The sequence below is a fragment of the Mytilus galloprovincialis genome, chromosome 11 (assembly GCF_965363235.1).
Source record: "Mytilus galloprovincialis chromosome 11, xbMytGall1.hap1.1, whole genome shotgun sequence".
NCBI classification, from domain to species: domain Eukaryota; kingdom Metazoa; phylum Mollusca; class Bivalvia; order Mytilida; family Mytilidae; genus Mytilus; species Mytilus galloprovincialis.
In genome coordinates this window covers 77,350,355-77,369,630 of record NC_134848.1, presented here as the reverse complement: position 1 = coordinate 77,369,630, position 19,276 = coordinate 77,350,355, and the positions used below count along the sequence as shown (strand labels likewise).

General features: G+C 31.7%; 1 protein-coding gene across 1 annotated transcript in view; it reads right to left on the bottom strand.

Moving 5' to 3' along the window:
- LOC143050914 (tripartite motif-containing protein 46-like) overlaps window positions 1-9,019 on the bottom strand; it is a 57,532-nt gene extending 48,513 nt beyond the window's left edge. Inside the window, exons 1-2 of the mRNA XM_076224018.1 lie at window positions 8,166-9,019; window positions 7,449-7,505 (exon numbers count right to left, since the gene is read on the bottom strand). Of these exons, the coding sequence (XP_076080133.1) occupies window positions 7,449-7,505; window positions 8,166-8,932 (824 nt within the window). The 5' untranslated portion in view covers window positions 8,933-9,019. The remainder of the gene's footprint in view (window positions 1-7,448; window positions 7,506-8,165) is intronic.
- Between the last annotated feature and the right edge of the window lie 10,257 nt (window positions 9,020-19,276).

Here is a 19,276-nt window from a genome sequence, read left to right as displayed (position 1 = left end):
ATAATTTTCTTTATCAACTATGCTAACAATATCTTGATGGTAACATGTTTAACTGGTGATCAAATCTCATCAGTTCGATAAGAGAGGCAAATCAACAACAAACTTGAAGAATTACATGGTCTCTTATGGAAGCCCAATCGATGTACTTCAATGGAGTAAATTATTTCTGATGTACATGTTTCACTTGCAATGCAAATCATAATTTCGTCAAAGTGACGTCATCTGGAATACGATACGAAGTGTAAATTTGACAATCAGACAACCGTTATTATAATTAAAGATCTAGGAAAACCTTGACATGTCGTTAGTGAGATAAGACCCATCAGCCTTAATTTTGACTGTAAAGTTATGTGATGTCGAATCAGTATGTTAGTGCTGAAAAAATGAAAAAAATGATAAATGGATAGTTGAAATTGTTTGTCACAGTTACTAGATGGAAGATGTCAATTCTGGAAAAAAAATCAAAAAAGAAGCATAACTTGTTCTTTCGGTTATATCCTTAATTTTAAGTTCACTGCGATATATGAGATATAAGCACACATTGACATATGGTTTATTTATTTACAAGACATCATCGATATACTCAATTGTTAGGTAAAAGAACATTGTATTTTTTTATCAATGCCTTTGAGATAATTTTGAAATCAAAGTTATGATTAAATTTTTTCTAGTTAGATCACACATATATAGCAGAAGGTGTACATCCTACAATGTTAAACTGTTTTATATTTAGAAATGTGACATGAACAGCGAAATGATACTTCTATAATCTGTCGCAGTTTGATGTTGTATCACCTTTATTACATAACTAGGGAGATGTAATACATTTGCTAATAATATATCTCTGTAAGGGCTTTATAAACCAGGTTTTATCACCCAATTTAATTTTAATAAATGGATTTTATGATTGATTCATTGAATTTTTATATAATAAGCAAGCATTGGGTTGTTGTAAGTTAATACAAGCCGATGAAATAAATAAAATCCGTTTTAAAACACTTAAATACCAATGTAAAATCCTTGTAAACACATTTTAAAATTATTTAAAAAACCAGACAACAAAGGACAACATAACTTCGAAATCTTCATCAGTCCCGAATAAACTAAAAAAATAAAACAATGTTAAGTTCCACTCGGATTTCACTACTGCAATAATTGTCACGTTTTACTTCAGGATTCAAAAACATATTCAGGTTAAGAGGTATTATTACTTTAAACCAACATACAAGACAACAGATAATTCAAAATGGAAAGTCCTTTATCAAATGGCAAATCAAAACCTTACACATATCAAACGAATAATTTTTTTTGTCATATTCCTGACTTTGTACAATCATTTCCTCATACGGAAATGAGGGAGTAAATTTGGTTTTATAACTTAACCTGTATTCTGCATGACAGTCGCATATAATTCCCTTCAATTGACAACAATGTGTGGAAGCAACAACTATAATATGTTATAAGGGAACCATTATTTCGATTCCAGTATTCTGTTTATATTATATAATATAATTGTTTATTTTCTCAAAAGACATGTTCAACAAGACACAATGGGCATTCGCAAATCATAAAAACCAATTAAAAAATACAACACCTGGACAAAAAAAGACGACAAGCCAAACAACAATTTTCAAACAATACATAGAAAACGCAGATGTAGCATTCGTCGTGTTACTCACAAGGTAAAAATCAGGTTTTGAAAGATAAAAGATTAATTCTAGAAATTTTGAGCTCATCAGAGGTGTATATCTTTAACACTTAACAAGTCAAAATATCTCTATGATTTTTACTTCTGTGCAATTGCGTCTTTGTTTACTAAAAACCTTTTTTTTAATTTCAATACAAACACTAAAAAATATTTACTGTGTATTATTCTTTCGTTCATATCTGTTGTGTAACTAATTACAATATACTTATCTATTTGGTACATAACACTTACAAGTAACTGAAACAAAAAAAAAAGAATGCAATCTTAAATAGGTATAAAGAAACATCACTTTGTAAATATGGCTAGCTATTGTTTTGAAGTGTTAATGATTTTAAGATAAAACTTTAAAGATGTGCTTATATCGAGTTACATGTATTTTATTTGTATCAATACAGTCCCAATAAAGGATAGTATGTGCAAAGCAATACTATGAGGTTTGTACGAGTTTCAGTATTAACAGTTGTTAGAGAAAATTAAATTATTGATACAATCATCAAAGTTTATTTGGTATGCTTCTTGTAGCTACATATACAAATACAGGTACATAGAGACCGTCAGGAGTTTCTTTACAATGGCAACAAAATTTTACAGAGTTGAGTTCATTTAATAATTAAATAAGTCCATGTGTTTAGTAGTTTTTGATATTTGTTGAATATTTTGATACAAAAGAGTAGACCATGTAGACCTCTCTTCAATAATTTTCTTTATCAACTATGCTGACAATATCTTGATGGAAACATGTTTAACTGGTGATCAAATCTCATCAGTTCGATAAGGAGAGGCAAATCAACAACACACTTGAAGAATTACATGGTTTCTGATGGGAGCCCAATCGATGTACGTCAATGGAGTAAATTATATCTGATGTACATGTTTCACTTGCAATGCAAATCATAATTTCGTCAAAATTGCGTCATCTGGAATACTATACGAGTGGTAAATTTGAATATCAGACAACTGTTATCATAATTAAAGATCTAGAAAATCCTTGACATGTCGTAAGTGAGATAAGACCCATCAGCCTTAATTGTGACTGTAAAGTTATGTGATGTCGAATCAGTATGTTAGTGCTGAAAAATGGGAAAATGATAAATGGATAGTTGAAATTGTTTGTCACAGTAACTAGATGGAAGATGTCAATTCTTTAAAAAAAAATAAGAAGCAGAACTTGTTATTTCGGTTATATCCTTAATTTTAAGTTCACTGTGATATATGAGATATAAGCACACATTGACATGTGGTTTTTTGATTTACAAGACATCATCGATATACTCAATTGTTAAGTAAAAGAACATTGCATTTTCATCAATGCCTTTGAGATAAATTTTGAAATCAAAGTTATGATTATTTTGTTTTGTTAGATCAGACAGATACAGCAGAAGGTGTACATCCTACAATGTTCAACTGTTTTATACTTCGCAATGTGACATGAAAAGCGAAATGACACTTCTATAATCTGTCGCAGTTTGATGTTGTATCACCTTTGTTACATAACTATGAAGATGTAATACGATGGCTAATAATATATATCTGTACGGGCTTTATCAACCAGGTTTTTATCACCCAATTTAATTTTAATAAAATTGAGAATGGAAATGGGGAATGTGCCAAATAGACCCGACCATAGATAAAAACAACAGCAGAAGGTCACCAACAGGTCTTCAATGTAGCGAGAAATTCCCGCACCCGGAGGCGTCCTTCAGTTGACCCCTAAACAAATATATACTAGTTCAGTGATAATGAACGCCATACTAATTTCCAAATTGTACACAAGAAACTAAAATTAAAATAATACAAGACTAACAAAGGCCAGATGCACCTGAATAAATGCGTTTTATGATTGCTTCATTGAATTTTTATATAATAAGCAAGAATTGGTTTGTTGTACGTTAATACAAGTCGAGGAAATAAATACAGTCCGTTTTTAAACACTTAATGCCAATGTAAAATACCTGTAAACACATTTTAAAATTATTTAGAAAACAAACAACAAAGAACAACATAACTTCGAAGTCATCATCAGTCCCGAATAAACTAAATAAAACAATTTTAAGTTCCACTCGGATTTCACTACTGCAATAATTGTCACTTTAGTATTCCTTTTTCCTTTAGGATTCAAAAATATATTATTACTTAATACCAACATACAAGACAACAGATAATTCAAAATGGAAATTCCTTTATCAAATGGCAAATCAAAACCTTAAACACATCAAACGAATAAAAACATTTGTCATAATCCTGACTTGGTACAATCATTTCCTCATACGGAAATGAGGGAGTAAATTTGGTTTTATAACATAACCTGTAATCAGTATGACAGTCGCATATAATTCCCTTAAATCGACAACAATATGTTGGCGAAACAAATATAATATGTTATAAGGGAACCTTTTTTTTCAATTCCAGTATAATAGATATGAATTGAAAATGTTCTCAAAAGACATTTTCAACAAGATACAATGGGCATTTGAAAATCATTAAACCCAATGAAAAAATACAACACCTGGACAAAAAAAGACAACAAGCCAAACAACAATTTTAAAACAATACATAGAAAAATCAGATGTAGCATTCGTCGTGTTACTCATCAGGTAAAAATCAGGTTTTGACAGAAAAAAGTTTAATTCTAGTTTTTTTGGGAGTAAAATAAAACGAATGGTTGTACTGACAAATGTAACATATCCATGATAATATGTCATAACAATATTTTCAACGGCCACAAAATTGGATTCAATGTCCTCTGTGCTATTAGTATTCCGCAATTAAGGTATCATGAAAAGTCATTAGTTACCTGGTTGAAATTAGAAAATAAAACTAACAAACCTAATCAAACACTTCAAAAACTAAATCGAATGACAAGAAAATATCGTAAACGTGGTAATATTCAATCATATCCAGCTGATATCATGATGATCCTGTTTTAATATTGCAGTACTGTATGTATCTAATAGTCAGTGTTTAATATTTATTTTTTTATAACATGTGTAGTACAGAACGATCAAGTGATTGAGATACGCACAATGTATTTGTAAAACTTGTCTGTAAGTGTTCGACCGTTTTAGATATTTGTCATTTACAATAGACGTCGATAATACTTACTAATCAGATCTCTTTTCCCTTCTGAAAGATGAAACAGATCAATGGTGTTAGATATATATGTATAAGTGAAAGATGTCTATACAAACAGACCAGTATATTTGCTTCTGCTCAATGTGAAAATGTGATGTGTCGTTCATTATTGAGGACTGATAATGTTCAATGTTGTTCTGGAATTTTCAATTAGACATAGCATCAATGGTTTATCAAGAACTGCGTATAGTATTGGAGGACCCTTTTCTAAATTGTCCTCGCATCATACAGGTTGTCCTTTAAGAATGTCATCTATGTAAAATTGAGAATGGAAATGATGAATGTGTCAGAGACAAAAAACAGACTTAAGAGTAGAAAACAGACGACGGCCACCAATGGGTCTGTAACACAGCGAAAAAATACTGCAAGTTCTGTGAAAATAGACGTCATACTAATCTCCAATCACATTAATGAACTGAAATAAAATTAAAAAGACAAACAAAGACCAAAGGCTCCTGAATTTAGAAAGACGCAAAAATGCGGCGGCGTTATAGAAGTTTAGTGAGATCTCAACTTTCCCTATGCTTAAATATCAAAGTATTTACAAGTTGAGAGGTAGAATAATGCTCATAAACGCTCTTTCTGTTTTTTCATCAATGGGTTTAAAATATTTATGAAACATTGCAATCATCTACAATGTATGTGGTTTTAAATAAGAACAAATGACAGAAGTTGCATTTTCGAAGACCAAACATATTCTGCATTTCATTGAAATTAAGGAATAAAAAACGTTATGTCTTCATACTTTGGATACGCCATATGATACATATCTACATATTTGTGTCGTGTCCATAGATACAAGGAACTTACCCACACTTATTGCATGTGTACAGGTATCTCCCTCGCTCTTTTGTGTTCACTTCCTGTTTGTAATCACTATAATGAGCAACATTAAGCTATTACTAAGTGGTAGACACATAATCAGTGCAAAAAATAGCAAACAGCATTTGAAATATATACAAGAGTCATATACCAAGTTAATGAATCTCAAATTAATTAATTAAGAAAGAAAAAGATCCGCGCACACACAGACAGATATATTCTTTTTTTACCAGGAAGATATATTGCTTAAATTCAGAGAGGTTTCATATGGTTCAGTGTAGAACAGAAGCTGTTTACCCACCAAGAGTATCACAATTTACAATGTGTTGTAAGTGGGGATTGTCGTTACGTAGTGTTGTTGATTTTTGACAAGACCTTATTATTAATTTCGACTTTTTATTTAGTCTAATTGGTGTATGTCGTTTCTTTGAACCAAATCGGATGACATCATCAAAACAATATAAGAGTTTACACCAACAAGGAAACAATACATTAACGTCATTCTTTTTTTACATTCCAAATCCTTATAGAATTATTCCTGATTTGCCTACCCTTTCCCTGTCTTTCTTACAGACAATAACAAACTGAATGTAAGACGAACTATTTTAATTCAACCATTCATAAAACAGCATATTTGTTATCTCATTTCAACTTGTTGAAGAACTATATACGATTATTCCAATCATTTTGTAATGACTGATAGTTCTCATATTATACAATCGAAACCCCTTGTACTAACTTCATATCCATTTCGGAAATGTGACTGATAAAAGTATTCAACCCATCACGAAAAGTCGATTGTGAAAGTGACTTCTTGATTCGTTAATCTCTTAATCTACAGTCGATTGTGAATGTGAATGCTGAAGTGGTTGAACTCTTCATTGACAGTCGATTGCGAATAACTTTGTCAATCGATAATATGTTAAAAAGAGGTGAAAATATCACAAAAAGGACAATTCCATATGAGGAAAGATATGACATACAAAGACTATTTACAAAAGGACAAACTACACTTAACAAAACAGTATTACTTTGTTATATTGTTGTAAAACAGTATGGCGTCTTTTGATTATACGTGCCTCAGTAGTCCAGATAATTGTGATGAATGACTTTTATATTTTGCTTATATCGTATCAGTTTAAAGAAGTTTTAAATATTTCAACTAGACAAGCATGGACATTTTACTCAAATGCAATCTTGCTCGAGCCAGTGTGTTCTAACGGACGTAGTGGAAAAAAGAGAAGAGACATAAACCATAAAGATATTATATAAGTATAAAGAGGTTTTAAATATTTCAACTAGACAAGCAGGCACATTTTAACGAGCAGTATATTTACGAAAATTATATGCAACAAAATTTAAACATTATTGAAAATAATCTATGATACTAGTATGCGTTTGCATATCATAAGAAGCTTTATTTACTTAAATGCAATCGGGCTCGACCCAGTGTGTTCTAACGTACGTAGTGGAAAAAAAGAGGAGAGACATAAAACAGAGAGACATTCTAATTGATTGATCGAAAACAAAATTAAATAGTAAACTGGTGTACAAAATATATAATACAAATTTAATCAGAACTGTTGCAATGTCAAATGCTGAGGTATGCAAGAAGATAATGTGTAATTCACTCAAACATTTGATGACAAGTTTAGTTGTTAGCCCGATTATGTTTTTTCTCCATGGATTTATGAGCTTTGAGCAGCGGTATACTAATGTTGCCTTTATTTACATTGTCAAATACGTAACTATAAAAACTGTATAATATACAAATATATTTCCCTACCTCTTTGGTGAAGGCAATTCTCTTTCTCTGTTCATTGTTTGTTGTGTACGCATTTTACTGATATAAGAAAAACTGAAATGTTTACATTTTTTTATCAAAATGTTCTGTCAAGTGTCAGGAGTATGACAGTTGTTAACACATAGTAATTTGCTTTGTATGTTGGCGTTTGTTTTTGTAGCAGTACAGTGTTGATATCGTTCTGTTGCTTTCCACTTGTAATTAATGTGTATTTCCCTCAGTTTTGTTCTGTTTAATCGATTTATGACTATTGTAAAGTGGTATACTTCTATTGTCTTTATTTCTATTATAATATTGCATAAAATGCATGAACTTAGAATAACATATTTAAATAACGGGAAAAACATTTATATCTGTACTAGTTTGAAAGCAAGTTTTTTGCATTTCTACATAAGTTTACGATTTGTCGAGATTGGTACATGCACAACTTAAAATATACACTACCATATACCCCGTCTTTATCTACTGGAGCACATTGTAAACCCATAATATTAAACAATACATTTGTAATGCACATATATTTGTATTTCATGAATTATCTCTCTTTTGCCTGTCATATCTTTTTCAGACATAAGTTGATATTTTAGAATGCAACATAATTTTGATTTCGCAAAAATACATGTCTCATTAAGATACCATGGTTATATTAAAGCATGTATTACGACCACAAAAATGCTCAGTCATTTTTAGTAGAATTACCTGATTATGTAGTTACCAAACAGCTGTTTAACGTCGTTATCTGTTGCAGACTTAGCAGTATACTTTATGTTCGGAAACTCGGGAATTGGCTTTATCGTCAGCTTTGCAATGTTATCTGTAAGTTTCTGTAAAGACTTTAACAAATTTCCATCGTTTCTCATCTTGTCGAGTTCATAAATCTGCTTGTCTAAATCGCTTCCTGCCTTCAAATCCATTCTAGTATCTGCCATGATCTTTGTTAATTTGTCCTTTTCTCTCCTAGATTGGTCATTGACCGATGAAATCATCCCTGCGACACATTTGTCAACCATAGCCTTGAGCTTTGCACCTTCATTTGTGATAGCTTTAACTACCTCTTCCACCTTAACATCAAATTCCTTTATACCTTCTTCTATCTGCTTCATGTTTTGTGTTGACTGTTGTATTTTTCTACGTAGGTATGTTGTGTTCTTCTCCTTCAGCTGTATTATGCTGTCCATAAGCTTGGAAAAAGCATGCCCTGTGTGACTACCAGTCACACAACTACTGCACACTACTGCGTTACATGTTTTGCATACAAAACTGAAGTCTTCATTGTGGTCCTTACATTTCGATTTACCTTCCGGGATCACATCTGAGGAAGACTGGAACTGGTGAGTTTTTGATATCTTCTGCCTACTATGAAAAGTTTTACAATTTTCACAAAAGTATTGTTCACACTCCAAACAGTATTGGGATCCTGTAGCACTGATACATATCTCACATGTTTTAGAGGCTGCCTGTGCCATTTTGTCACTTATCGTCCGCAATGTATACTACACAGGTAAGATATATAACCATTGATAACAACGTTCTACATTTGAATCAATAACGGCTATCTATGTATGTTGTGTAGTTAGATGATAAATTGTCAAACATTAAAAGTTAGATTATAACGTGAATATCATTTGTCAGATAAAGACTTCACTGTATTGACTATTTATAGCTAGTGTACAGTTATGCAAATGACATTTGTTATTGACCTGCATGCTTGACTCGGTTATCATAATTTAAATAAACAACACAAACTATTGTATTGAATTATTCCATAATAACTGGAATATGTATAGATGATATTGCAAAATAAATGTGAACAAAAAAAAAAGATTTGGTATGATTGCCAATTTGACAACTCTCTACAAGAGACCAAATGATACAAAAACCAGTAGCTAACGGTCACCGAACTAGAGATAAAGGATACAACAGATACAGTGTTACGGCCTCATATCTTGACTTACATTTGGAAATTGACAATGAGGGTAGGTTGAAAAAAAGACCTTACTACAAAAGAGATTATTTTAGCTTTCCAATTGTGAACTTTCTATTTCTAAGTAGCAACATAACAACACCACCTGCATACGGGGAATATGTCTCCCAATTGATACAATATGCCCGTTATTGTATTTCCTATCATTAAATTCTCCCTCGCCCTGCTCGTCCGAATTTAAAGCATTTAATTTCTAATTCAATAGGCTATAAACAAGACAAACACAGATATAGGATTAGTTGCTCGCAGTAACATCAAACTTATAAATAGTACATACTGTTACAAAACCAGTATCCGAACTAGTTATACTAGTTCCCATCTGTAAATATTAACTACAAATAGCAAACGGGAAAAACCCTATTTCAAACGAAATAAAATACATTGATGGTTACTGCTCAAAAGGAAGACATTAAAACAAGAGTTTCAAATGGTGAATTTTTTTACTTAAATAAGGCCGTTAGTTTTCTCGTTTGAATTGTTTTACATTGTCTTATCGGGGCCTTTTAAAGCTGACTATGCGGTATGGGCTTTGCTCATTGTTGAAGGCCGTACGGTGACCTAAAGTTGTTAATGTCTGTGTCATTTTGGTCTTTTGTGGATAGTTGTCTCATTGGCAATCATACCGCATCTTCTTTTTTATATTGAAATCATCCCTTCGTGAAATTTACGGACGCCACCACGTGTTGGTTGACCGTTCTGGAATTACCATTTCAGAGATGATATCAGATATGTTCCTTACGTCGTAACTACATTTTCCTCCCCTTTCATGAATGTGACCTAGCGAATTAGACTATTTACCGGATTTGTTATCAAATGAGCAACACGACGGCTGCCAAGTGTGGAACAGGATCTGCTTTCCCTTCCGTAGCACATGAGATCACCTTTTGTTTTTGGTAGGGTTTGTGTTACTTATTTTTTAGTTTTCTATGTCGTGTCGTGTGTACAATTGTTTGACTGTTTGGCGTTTTCATTTTTAGCCATGGCATTGTCAATTTATTTTCGATTTATCAGTTTGACTGTTCCTCTGTATGTAAATCATGATTATTAAATGATTAAATATGAGAAATGAATAAATCGGTTACTTTGTTTTAAAACTTGCAGAGGTTGACACTGTAAATGTTTAAGAAGGGTAAGCAGATCTGACTTTAAATAGTTAGCACTTTCGAATTCAAGCTACACTGAACATCAATGTTTTAATAAAAAGTCTTATCAAGTATCATAAGTTCAATAAACAATAACAAAAACATGTTTTAAAAGGAAAACATCACAATGTATTATTCATAACACTCAGGCATTGATTACCTTAGCTGTTTTTGACAACACTTTTAGGAATTTTGGATCTCAATGCTCTACAACTTCGTACTTTTTTTGGCTTTTTTTTTTTTTTTTTTTTTTTAACTTTTTAACTTTTTTGATTCGGGCGTCACTGATGAGTCTTATGTAGACGGAACGCGCGTCTGGTGTATACATAAAATTTAGTCCTGGTATATGTGATGAGTTTATTTATACATAGCACAAAAGATTCACCAACAAGTACCTAGCGGGAAACCTGAAGTAAAACAATTTTTTTTTAATTTGTCTGTTAAATTAATATATTTTCAATAATGAATTGTGAAGAAGGCAATAAAGGTTTTTTGTAGAATAAACGGAAATAAGTTAACTTTCTTTAAATCAACAGTTAAATAGTGAATTAAATGTAATTATTAGTTTATCACAAAATTGCATGTCAGCGTGAAATCCGCTTCGTTAGGCCAAGTCCAATTGAGGTCTTAATTGAATAAATTCTGTTTTGATGTATGGCCTAGAGTAATTCATTGACGTAAAGCATAACAAATATCTCAAACAATAGGGAGTTTGTCCATCAATGCTGTAATAAACTATGATTTATTTTGTTATCATTAAGAGAACAATTTGGTATCGGAATTGTTTTAGTCGGGTCAATTTCTTTCATTTTGATTAAATTATATGCCACAGAACAAAAAAACAACAACAACATAAACCAAACTTGAACGTCTTCCTAAATTCCTTTTTGGCAGCATTTTGTTCAAGGTTATATTTGTCTTTCTGACATTGTTTTACATCTAACCCCTCTATTGGTTTTGTATTTACATTTTTCTCTATTTTCTCATTTTTTTAATTTTGTTTTTGGAAAGGTACTTATTACGAATAATTATTCTCTTAGGTTTGAAGTTTTTTTGGATGAACTTTAAAACCATTAATTTCGAGTTGAGGGGGTTAAAGGGCAAAAAGAATTTTTTTAAATTGTTTCTTGAAATGTAAAACGTGCGCCTACGTAACACAGAGAAAATTATCGCGATTAAATTTTCTGAATTGTCGAGTTCTTTTGTCATATTAGTTTGGAATATCCACTTTGCATCTTACTACTTTTCTATGTAGCAACATTCCAGCAGCGCTTGTATACGGAAAATTTATCTCCCAATTGATACGATATTCCCGGGCTTGTATTTCCTATCATGATTTCCTTGATGGGGGATTGCTGTACACAAGGAAGCCATTAAACCAAGAATCCCAAACGTTGAAATTGAAATAATCCCTTCGTAAATTTATGGACGCTATCACGAGTTGGTCGACCGTTATTGAATAACCGTCCCACAGATTGTGACTTACCAAACAAGACTTTTTACCGGATTTGTAATAACATAAGCACCACGACGGGTGCAACATGTGGAGCAGGATCTGCTTACCCTTCTAAGATACCGGAATGCAACCCCAGTTTTTGGGGAGGTTCGTCCTGTTTAGTCTTTAGTTTTTTTTTATGTTTTGTCTTCCGTACTATTATTTGTCTGTTTGTCTTTTTATTTTTTTAGCCATGGCGTTGTCAGTTTATTTTAAATCTATTTAAATCTATGATTTTGACCATCCCTCTGATATCTTTTGTCCCTAAGACAGGTTGTTATAGATAATGTAAGAACCTAAGTTCGGACTACTGAGCGCTTTTCTGGATTTACCATCATCAAGCACAGACATAACCAAGATACTTTATATCTTGATTGACAGTATATTTGTTACGTGTTTTTCGGGCAGACAATCGACATTCCTATTGGAACCAACAGTGACCCTATTCGTGTCGACTTGTTTTGACTAATCGGGTTCGTGTTGGTGAGTCTTAATTTGTCTATCGAATAATTTGTAAAATTGTCAATCGTTTCGTACTCGTATTGTTATACCTTGAAATAGTCACTTTCTCTTTGATCGACACATTTCAAATGTTCCCTTTGTGACGTTAGCCCCTTTTTGAACAATGGTTGGTATGTGTAAATTGACAGTCTCACGACATCTCCTAATTCTAACTGAATGGCTATTCTGTGTTGAAAATTTATCAAATGTTGCTATTTCGCAAACCACGCCTCTTTTGGGGAGATATGTATTATTCATATACATTTTGTTTTGTTTTACGTACTGGTTCCAAGATATGACCTCTATGTTTCATCTCATAGAGACTTAACTTAGGTATGTTACCAGTATAAATACACATGAATGGCGGTCAAATTGGATCCTGAGGAAGATCCAAAGTCAAGGAAGGAGTAGTTAAACATTGAATACAAGTTTAAACTCTTAGGAGTTTTGGGCATATAAATGTTGACAATATAACGAACAGTCCTATGTTTTGATCTTTGAAACAAAATTGTGAATATAAACTGTCCGTTGTAGGATATACATTTTTACGAAACTTAATAGTAAAAGTGCTACATTTTTAGTCATAACAGAAGATCCTATATGAAATTGAATTGTCTACTTATAGAAGTCAACCTATAAGGGGGGTGCATATTGTCTGTTTTTTATCCATTCATTTGATGTGTACGTGAGCTTCAAATTTCGAAATTTGATTATTGACTTTCAATTTTAAATTGAGATTGTAATTTTTGTTGTTTTACTTTTAATCAAATATGTGTCAGAATATTTATTTAACATGTTGTGTTTAACTTGAAAAACAAACAGGTTACATTACTATTATTTATGCACATTTTTAATCTGGTTTCGAATCAATTGATATCGAACTATCCGACATATACTTATGCTGTTTTCATAGCGTATATGTCACATTCATAATAGTTATATGAATACCAGGAAGCTGAAATCAACTTATGCGTTGCAGTTTTAGATATACCAAAAGATACTCATGCATAAATTAAGTTGTGTTACATTTATATACAATCAATTTAAACTAGCAAATTCTAAATAGAATACAGCCATGAGAGTGGATAAAGTTCATATTAGTTACTAATATAGGGAAATACAAAAAAGTTTGAATGAATCAAATGGTGCAACGAGTCCATACATATGTGGTTAAAACCTCAATGTAGCTAACTATTAAAAATGGTTTCATATATGTAACAAGAATCATATATATGTATATCATCAAAATAAACATGCCATCATACATAAGCTTCAAATTGTGTTCTATTGTTCAAGAAATAAGTTTATGTTCCTTTTTTTAGTAAATGATACAGGCTTTTACTTTGCTATTCTGCTATATACTCATACTGTCTGCAATAAAATGAATATTACTTGATGCTTCAGCATGTTTAAACATGCATCAAAATAACATCATTATGGTTATTTTTATTACAAAATAAAAACATTTGTTTTAGATCTTATGTGTAGTCTTTGCTTTTTGAATGCAAGTGGTTCATCCTTCATGTATTCCGAGATCGGTAATAGTGTATGTGTGCATGTTTTGCTAAATTATTAGGATCAATTTCTGTCTTCAAAATTATTTTCAGTGGTTTTTAGTTTTTAAGTGCCAGACTGCCTAGGGATTAGGCTGTGATGAAAACATGACATTAAAAAACCCACTCAAGTTGTCAATGTATATAGGTGCACAAATATAACATTTGTTTCATTTTCCCGTGCTAGTAATTCAATTTATAATTATGTTGAAATGCATGAGAATGTAAAAACTAAGAAGAGCTTACTCTAATGTTTTGCTATCATGCTAACTTAACGTTATCTATATATTTCAGTAGTTGAATGAAATACCTATCAATAGTTTCATTCAAAACAAATAATTTGGAAATAAGTTTAATCTTTCATGGACCCTGACACACAGAAGTTAAAAGGACTACTGCAGGACAATTCTATTCTCTCCACATTCCTGTCGTGCCGTTACATAACTTAATTAAATAATGGGTAGTAAATGTGAATTGGAAGATTCAAACAAATCAACTCATAATCAACATGTCATACTTCTTTTAATTATATTAATACTTTTAAAACTACGATCTCTACGTCTTTGTATGACTTATTCATACTATTTGCATTCAGATATCGCAGATCAAATTTATTCGTTTATAGTGTATTGATGTACGTAGTTCGATTGAGTTAAGCCTGCCAATTGATATGTTATCGTTTTTTTTTTATGTTGTGATGTTATGCTATTGTTTTAGAAAAAGGGAGAGGGTTTTGATCCATTTAATCACGCTGCAAATGTTTGCACCTGTCCTAAGTCAGGAATCTGATGTACAGTAGTTGTCGTTTGTTTATGTAATTTATACGTGTTTCTCGTTTCTCGTTTGTTTATATAGATAAGACCGTTGGTTTTCTCGTTTGAATGGCTTTACACTAGTAATTTTTCGGGACTTTATAGTTTGTTGTACGGTGTGATTCAAGTGTGTTGAAGGCCGTAAATTGACCTATAATGGTTTACTTTTTTAAAATGTTTATTTTGATGGAGAGTTGTCTCATTGGCACTCACACTACATCTTCCTATATCTATAAACAGCCAAGCAATAGAAAAGAAATATGGATAGTAAGTTTTATCTTAAGTACTTACCCTCCACAGTTACATCTAAAATAAGAAAATATTATATTATGTAAAGCGAGTCGCTCGGAGTTACTAGTCGAACTTATCAGTGACAATTTTCACGTTTAAATTACTCCACATACTGTCATTTAGGGATCTCTTCAACTTATCATACGGTATTATAATGCCAATTATCAAAATTAGTAGACTGATTTTTTGTTACAACCACCTGATTTCATTATGCGTCTTCTTGATAGCTGCCTCATTGGAAATATTTAATCACATGTTCTTATTTTTACTTCCTTTTTTTCATAAAGGATTTGTAATCAAGGCGTAATCAATCTGATTAAAGTATCCACGTTTATTTGATCCAATGGAATTTACAGTATCATTGTTCTGCATTCTGAATTCAATTTTCAACATTACATCATACAAATGCACCACATCTTGGCCGTTTGTCATATATTTTCTATGACATTAAATGCTCAAAGCTATTATTCATACTTATCGGTTTGCCAAGTGACACTTACCGACAAAAGGTTATGAACATTAAAACATTGATATAATACTTGTTTTAGAGAATGTAAAGGACGAACACGCTGTGTGGTCAACCATAAATATTTTAGTATCGCATTAATTTAGGAACGTTGTCATTTAATGTTTTAATAAATGTAGGCAACATCTTCAATTGGTTTTGATTTGAAAAAGGTGATGTTGATTATAATCTCTGAAAGACTGCCTGGCTATATTCTATTTGGAAGCTATGTCCTGATGTGTTTCCCCAGTTTGTTGATGTATGCATATTCAATCTTTGTGATCGATTATTATATGAATTGAAATATAGGTGTCATAAAGATACTCCCAGGGCCGGACAATAAGCTATGTCATCAAACAAGTGGTAATATTTTACAATACAAACTATAAACGTGAGTTGTAAAACTGTCATATTTGATCAGTACATGTTCACGAACAAACTATAAACACTGTATAGCAGGTGGTGTATTTGGGAAAGTTCATAGTTATGTGGCTATACGTCTCGCTAGCCTTGGACTGACAGCGTAATTAATATGCCAAATGCCAAAGACAACTTTAAAAGGCTTTATCTATATCAATACATAGCAAAACAATAAATAACACGGTCAAATGCCTTAAAATACCGACCAAAGAATACAAAAAAGTAAGCTAGTATATGTATCAAGCTCAACGTATGAATTTTTTAATCCATACATGGTTTTTTTAAAGCTGAATAAGTACGAATCGACAATTGTGTGTTATAAAAACATACCATATGCAGTGCCAAAATGAAACGCAAGATGTAAGATTTACTATATAACATAATGCTTAAAATAATGTTTGCAAAAATAATTGCCACATCAACATGCCATATCAATACGCATTTAAGATATAACGTTGGTTCTTCAAAATGGTTTGTCTTATATCAAAGCAAAACTTTGAATTTGTATAAGAACACTTAAACTAATAACAAATTAAAGCTACACGAATTTTTGATAAAAATGGATATATCAGAATAAATTTCAGGGTTTACATGCCAGTATACAATATTAACCATGCACAAATAGACATGCATCGGATTTAATGCTTTTGTAAAGCTACATGCATGAATGTACTTTCATTAGTTTCAATAAACAATTACTAAATGAACCATTACAGTCTTGTAATTTGAGGCATCATCTGGTATACCATAAACAGTACCAATTTTTCTGCACCAGATGCGCATTCCTACAATTAATGTTCAATGATAATCGAGGCCAAAATATTTGAATATCTAAAGCTTATCAAAGATATACAATGCTATGAACAAAACAAAAACTTTAAAAATTTGTAATTTGACTATCACATACATTTATTCATTTATTATCTATATAATGGATTTCTCAAACATGAAAGTGCAATATTCTACTCATCCTACTAAATGCCACATGCACCGGTGTCAACGTGATGATCGTAACTGTAATTACGATCATTCAAATATGGCGGACACAAATTTAGTGGAATTTTAAAAGGCCGATTTCTCCACTTTAACAGTTTATTTTCATATTTGTATTACTTGAAAAAATATCTTGATAACCAGTGCTATTGAAATATTTCTTCGTACATGATTAAAAAAGAACAAGAAGAATGAAAATCGAGATACAAGAAATCACGATGATGATCGCAACTTTTATTTATTTTTTATCAACGATGATCGTAATTATTATTGAAGATGATCGTAACTGTCTGTTCCAACAAAGCATTTCTTTTACAACACATCAACATAATGTAACTGCATGCCTAATATAACTTAATAGTTAATATTTCTAGAATATTCAGTGAAAGTTTTGGCCTGGCCTGTATTCTCAGAACAAAAAACACATCAACCATATAAGCCTGCTATTTCCCTCCTGTGTTATTTCTTTTCGACAAATAGACTCTCATACTCGGGGGGTTCTAATACTTAATTGATAGGTTCTGTTTCATATAATTTAAATTTTAAAAATGTACATCTTTTCCCATATTGTTAGAATTATGTGTGGTGTGTAATGTAAAAGGTGAATATCAAAGTGCCAAAAAAAAGAAAAATATATCGATAAAACACAGCTAGGAACATCAAAAGATGACACACGAAATTATTGCAACGTTATTGATCTTATCATAAACTCTTGATAGTTCCCGCGATTATCTGCTGCTGTTTTTTTTTAAAGTTTTGAAGAATGGACAGATAGATGATACAAAGAACTTTGGTTTTTCACACTGGTGAACCGACATTTACTATAAACAGATACATTGAAATGGGTGACTTGTCGATTAACTGGAAGAAACCGGGGAATGAAATCGCAACATGGAAAATTTAAGAAATTCAACGCAACGAAAGTGTTTTTGTTTTGATGGATAATTATACGTACCCTAAACGCACAACAAAAGGTAAAAAATATTAGGCACATTTTGTTTGAGTATTGGATAAAAGCACGAAGATTTATTTTTCACGATATGTATAAAGATGAGAACGATATTGTAATATAAATTTAATTGCATTGGATAATCCGTTTCATTACCTATTTTTATATCTCATGGTGATGATGTTACAAGATTAAGACACACACATACCAAATAACCATATAATTTGTAAACCCTTTAGACAATAAGACAAACCTGGGAAAAAAGGGTGGGGACATCATATAGTTGATAAAATGTATTAAAATAGTTTATCTAGTGTCACTATAGGACTTAATTACTTTTACTGATGCAGACCTGTATAATCGTGTCTGATGATGTGTGGGATTTGTGTTTGTGTATCAGTTGCTCTAAAACCATGAAACTGTGCAAACTAATTTATTACCTCTCTAGCTATAAATACTTAGCTATTTTACTTTTAGATAGGGGTGTTCATTGGGATCAATTACTCCCCGCTTTTCATATAATTTAGATTTAAAAAATGTATATATATACCTTTTTATACATTGCGTAGGTAATATCGTACATGTAACCTTTTCCTAATTTTAAGTATGAGTGATTCCAGGCCATGCAGGAGCGGACAAGTATCACGTTATGGAATTACCGAGAAAACCATCCCATTTGATTAAAGCTCAAAATCAAGTCCTTATGCTATGTTTACTTTAAGACAAAACGAGACTTGCAACTAAAAAAAGTACAGGGCTTTGCATATAACACTTTAAGTATAATAAGCCTGAATTAACCTGAGTATGAGACTACTATTACTGAGTACTATTACAATAAACATCTATTAATTGTCAGCCTTATCATACATGTATTATGATTCTGATAGTTGTTCACCCCTATTCATATATTTTTAAGCTGAAAAATATGACCCAGTCTATTACAGCGGCAGGTCTTATTACCTTGTAAATTATAAGAGTGGACTCCTAGAGTACCTATATGGTCTACTTTACATATACTTTAATGTAAATATAGTAATAAGAAGATGTGGTATGATTGCCAATGGGAAGAGTCCTATTCTCCACCAGAGATCAAACAACATAGAAGTAAACAACTATAAATTATGATACAAGTCTGAAGATGGCTTGAACAACGAACAAAACCTAT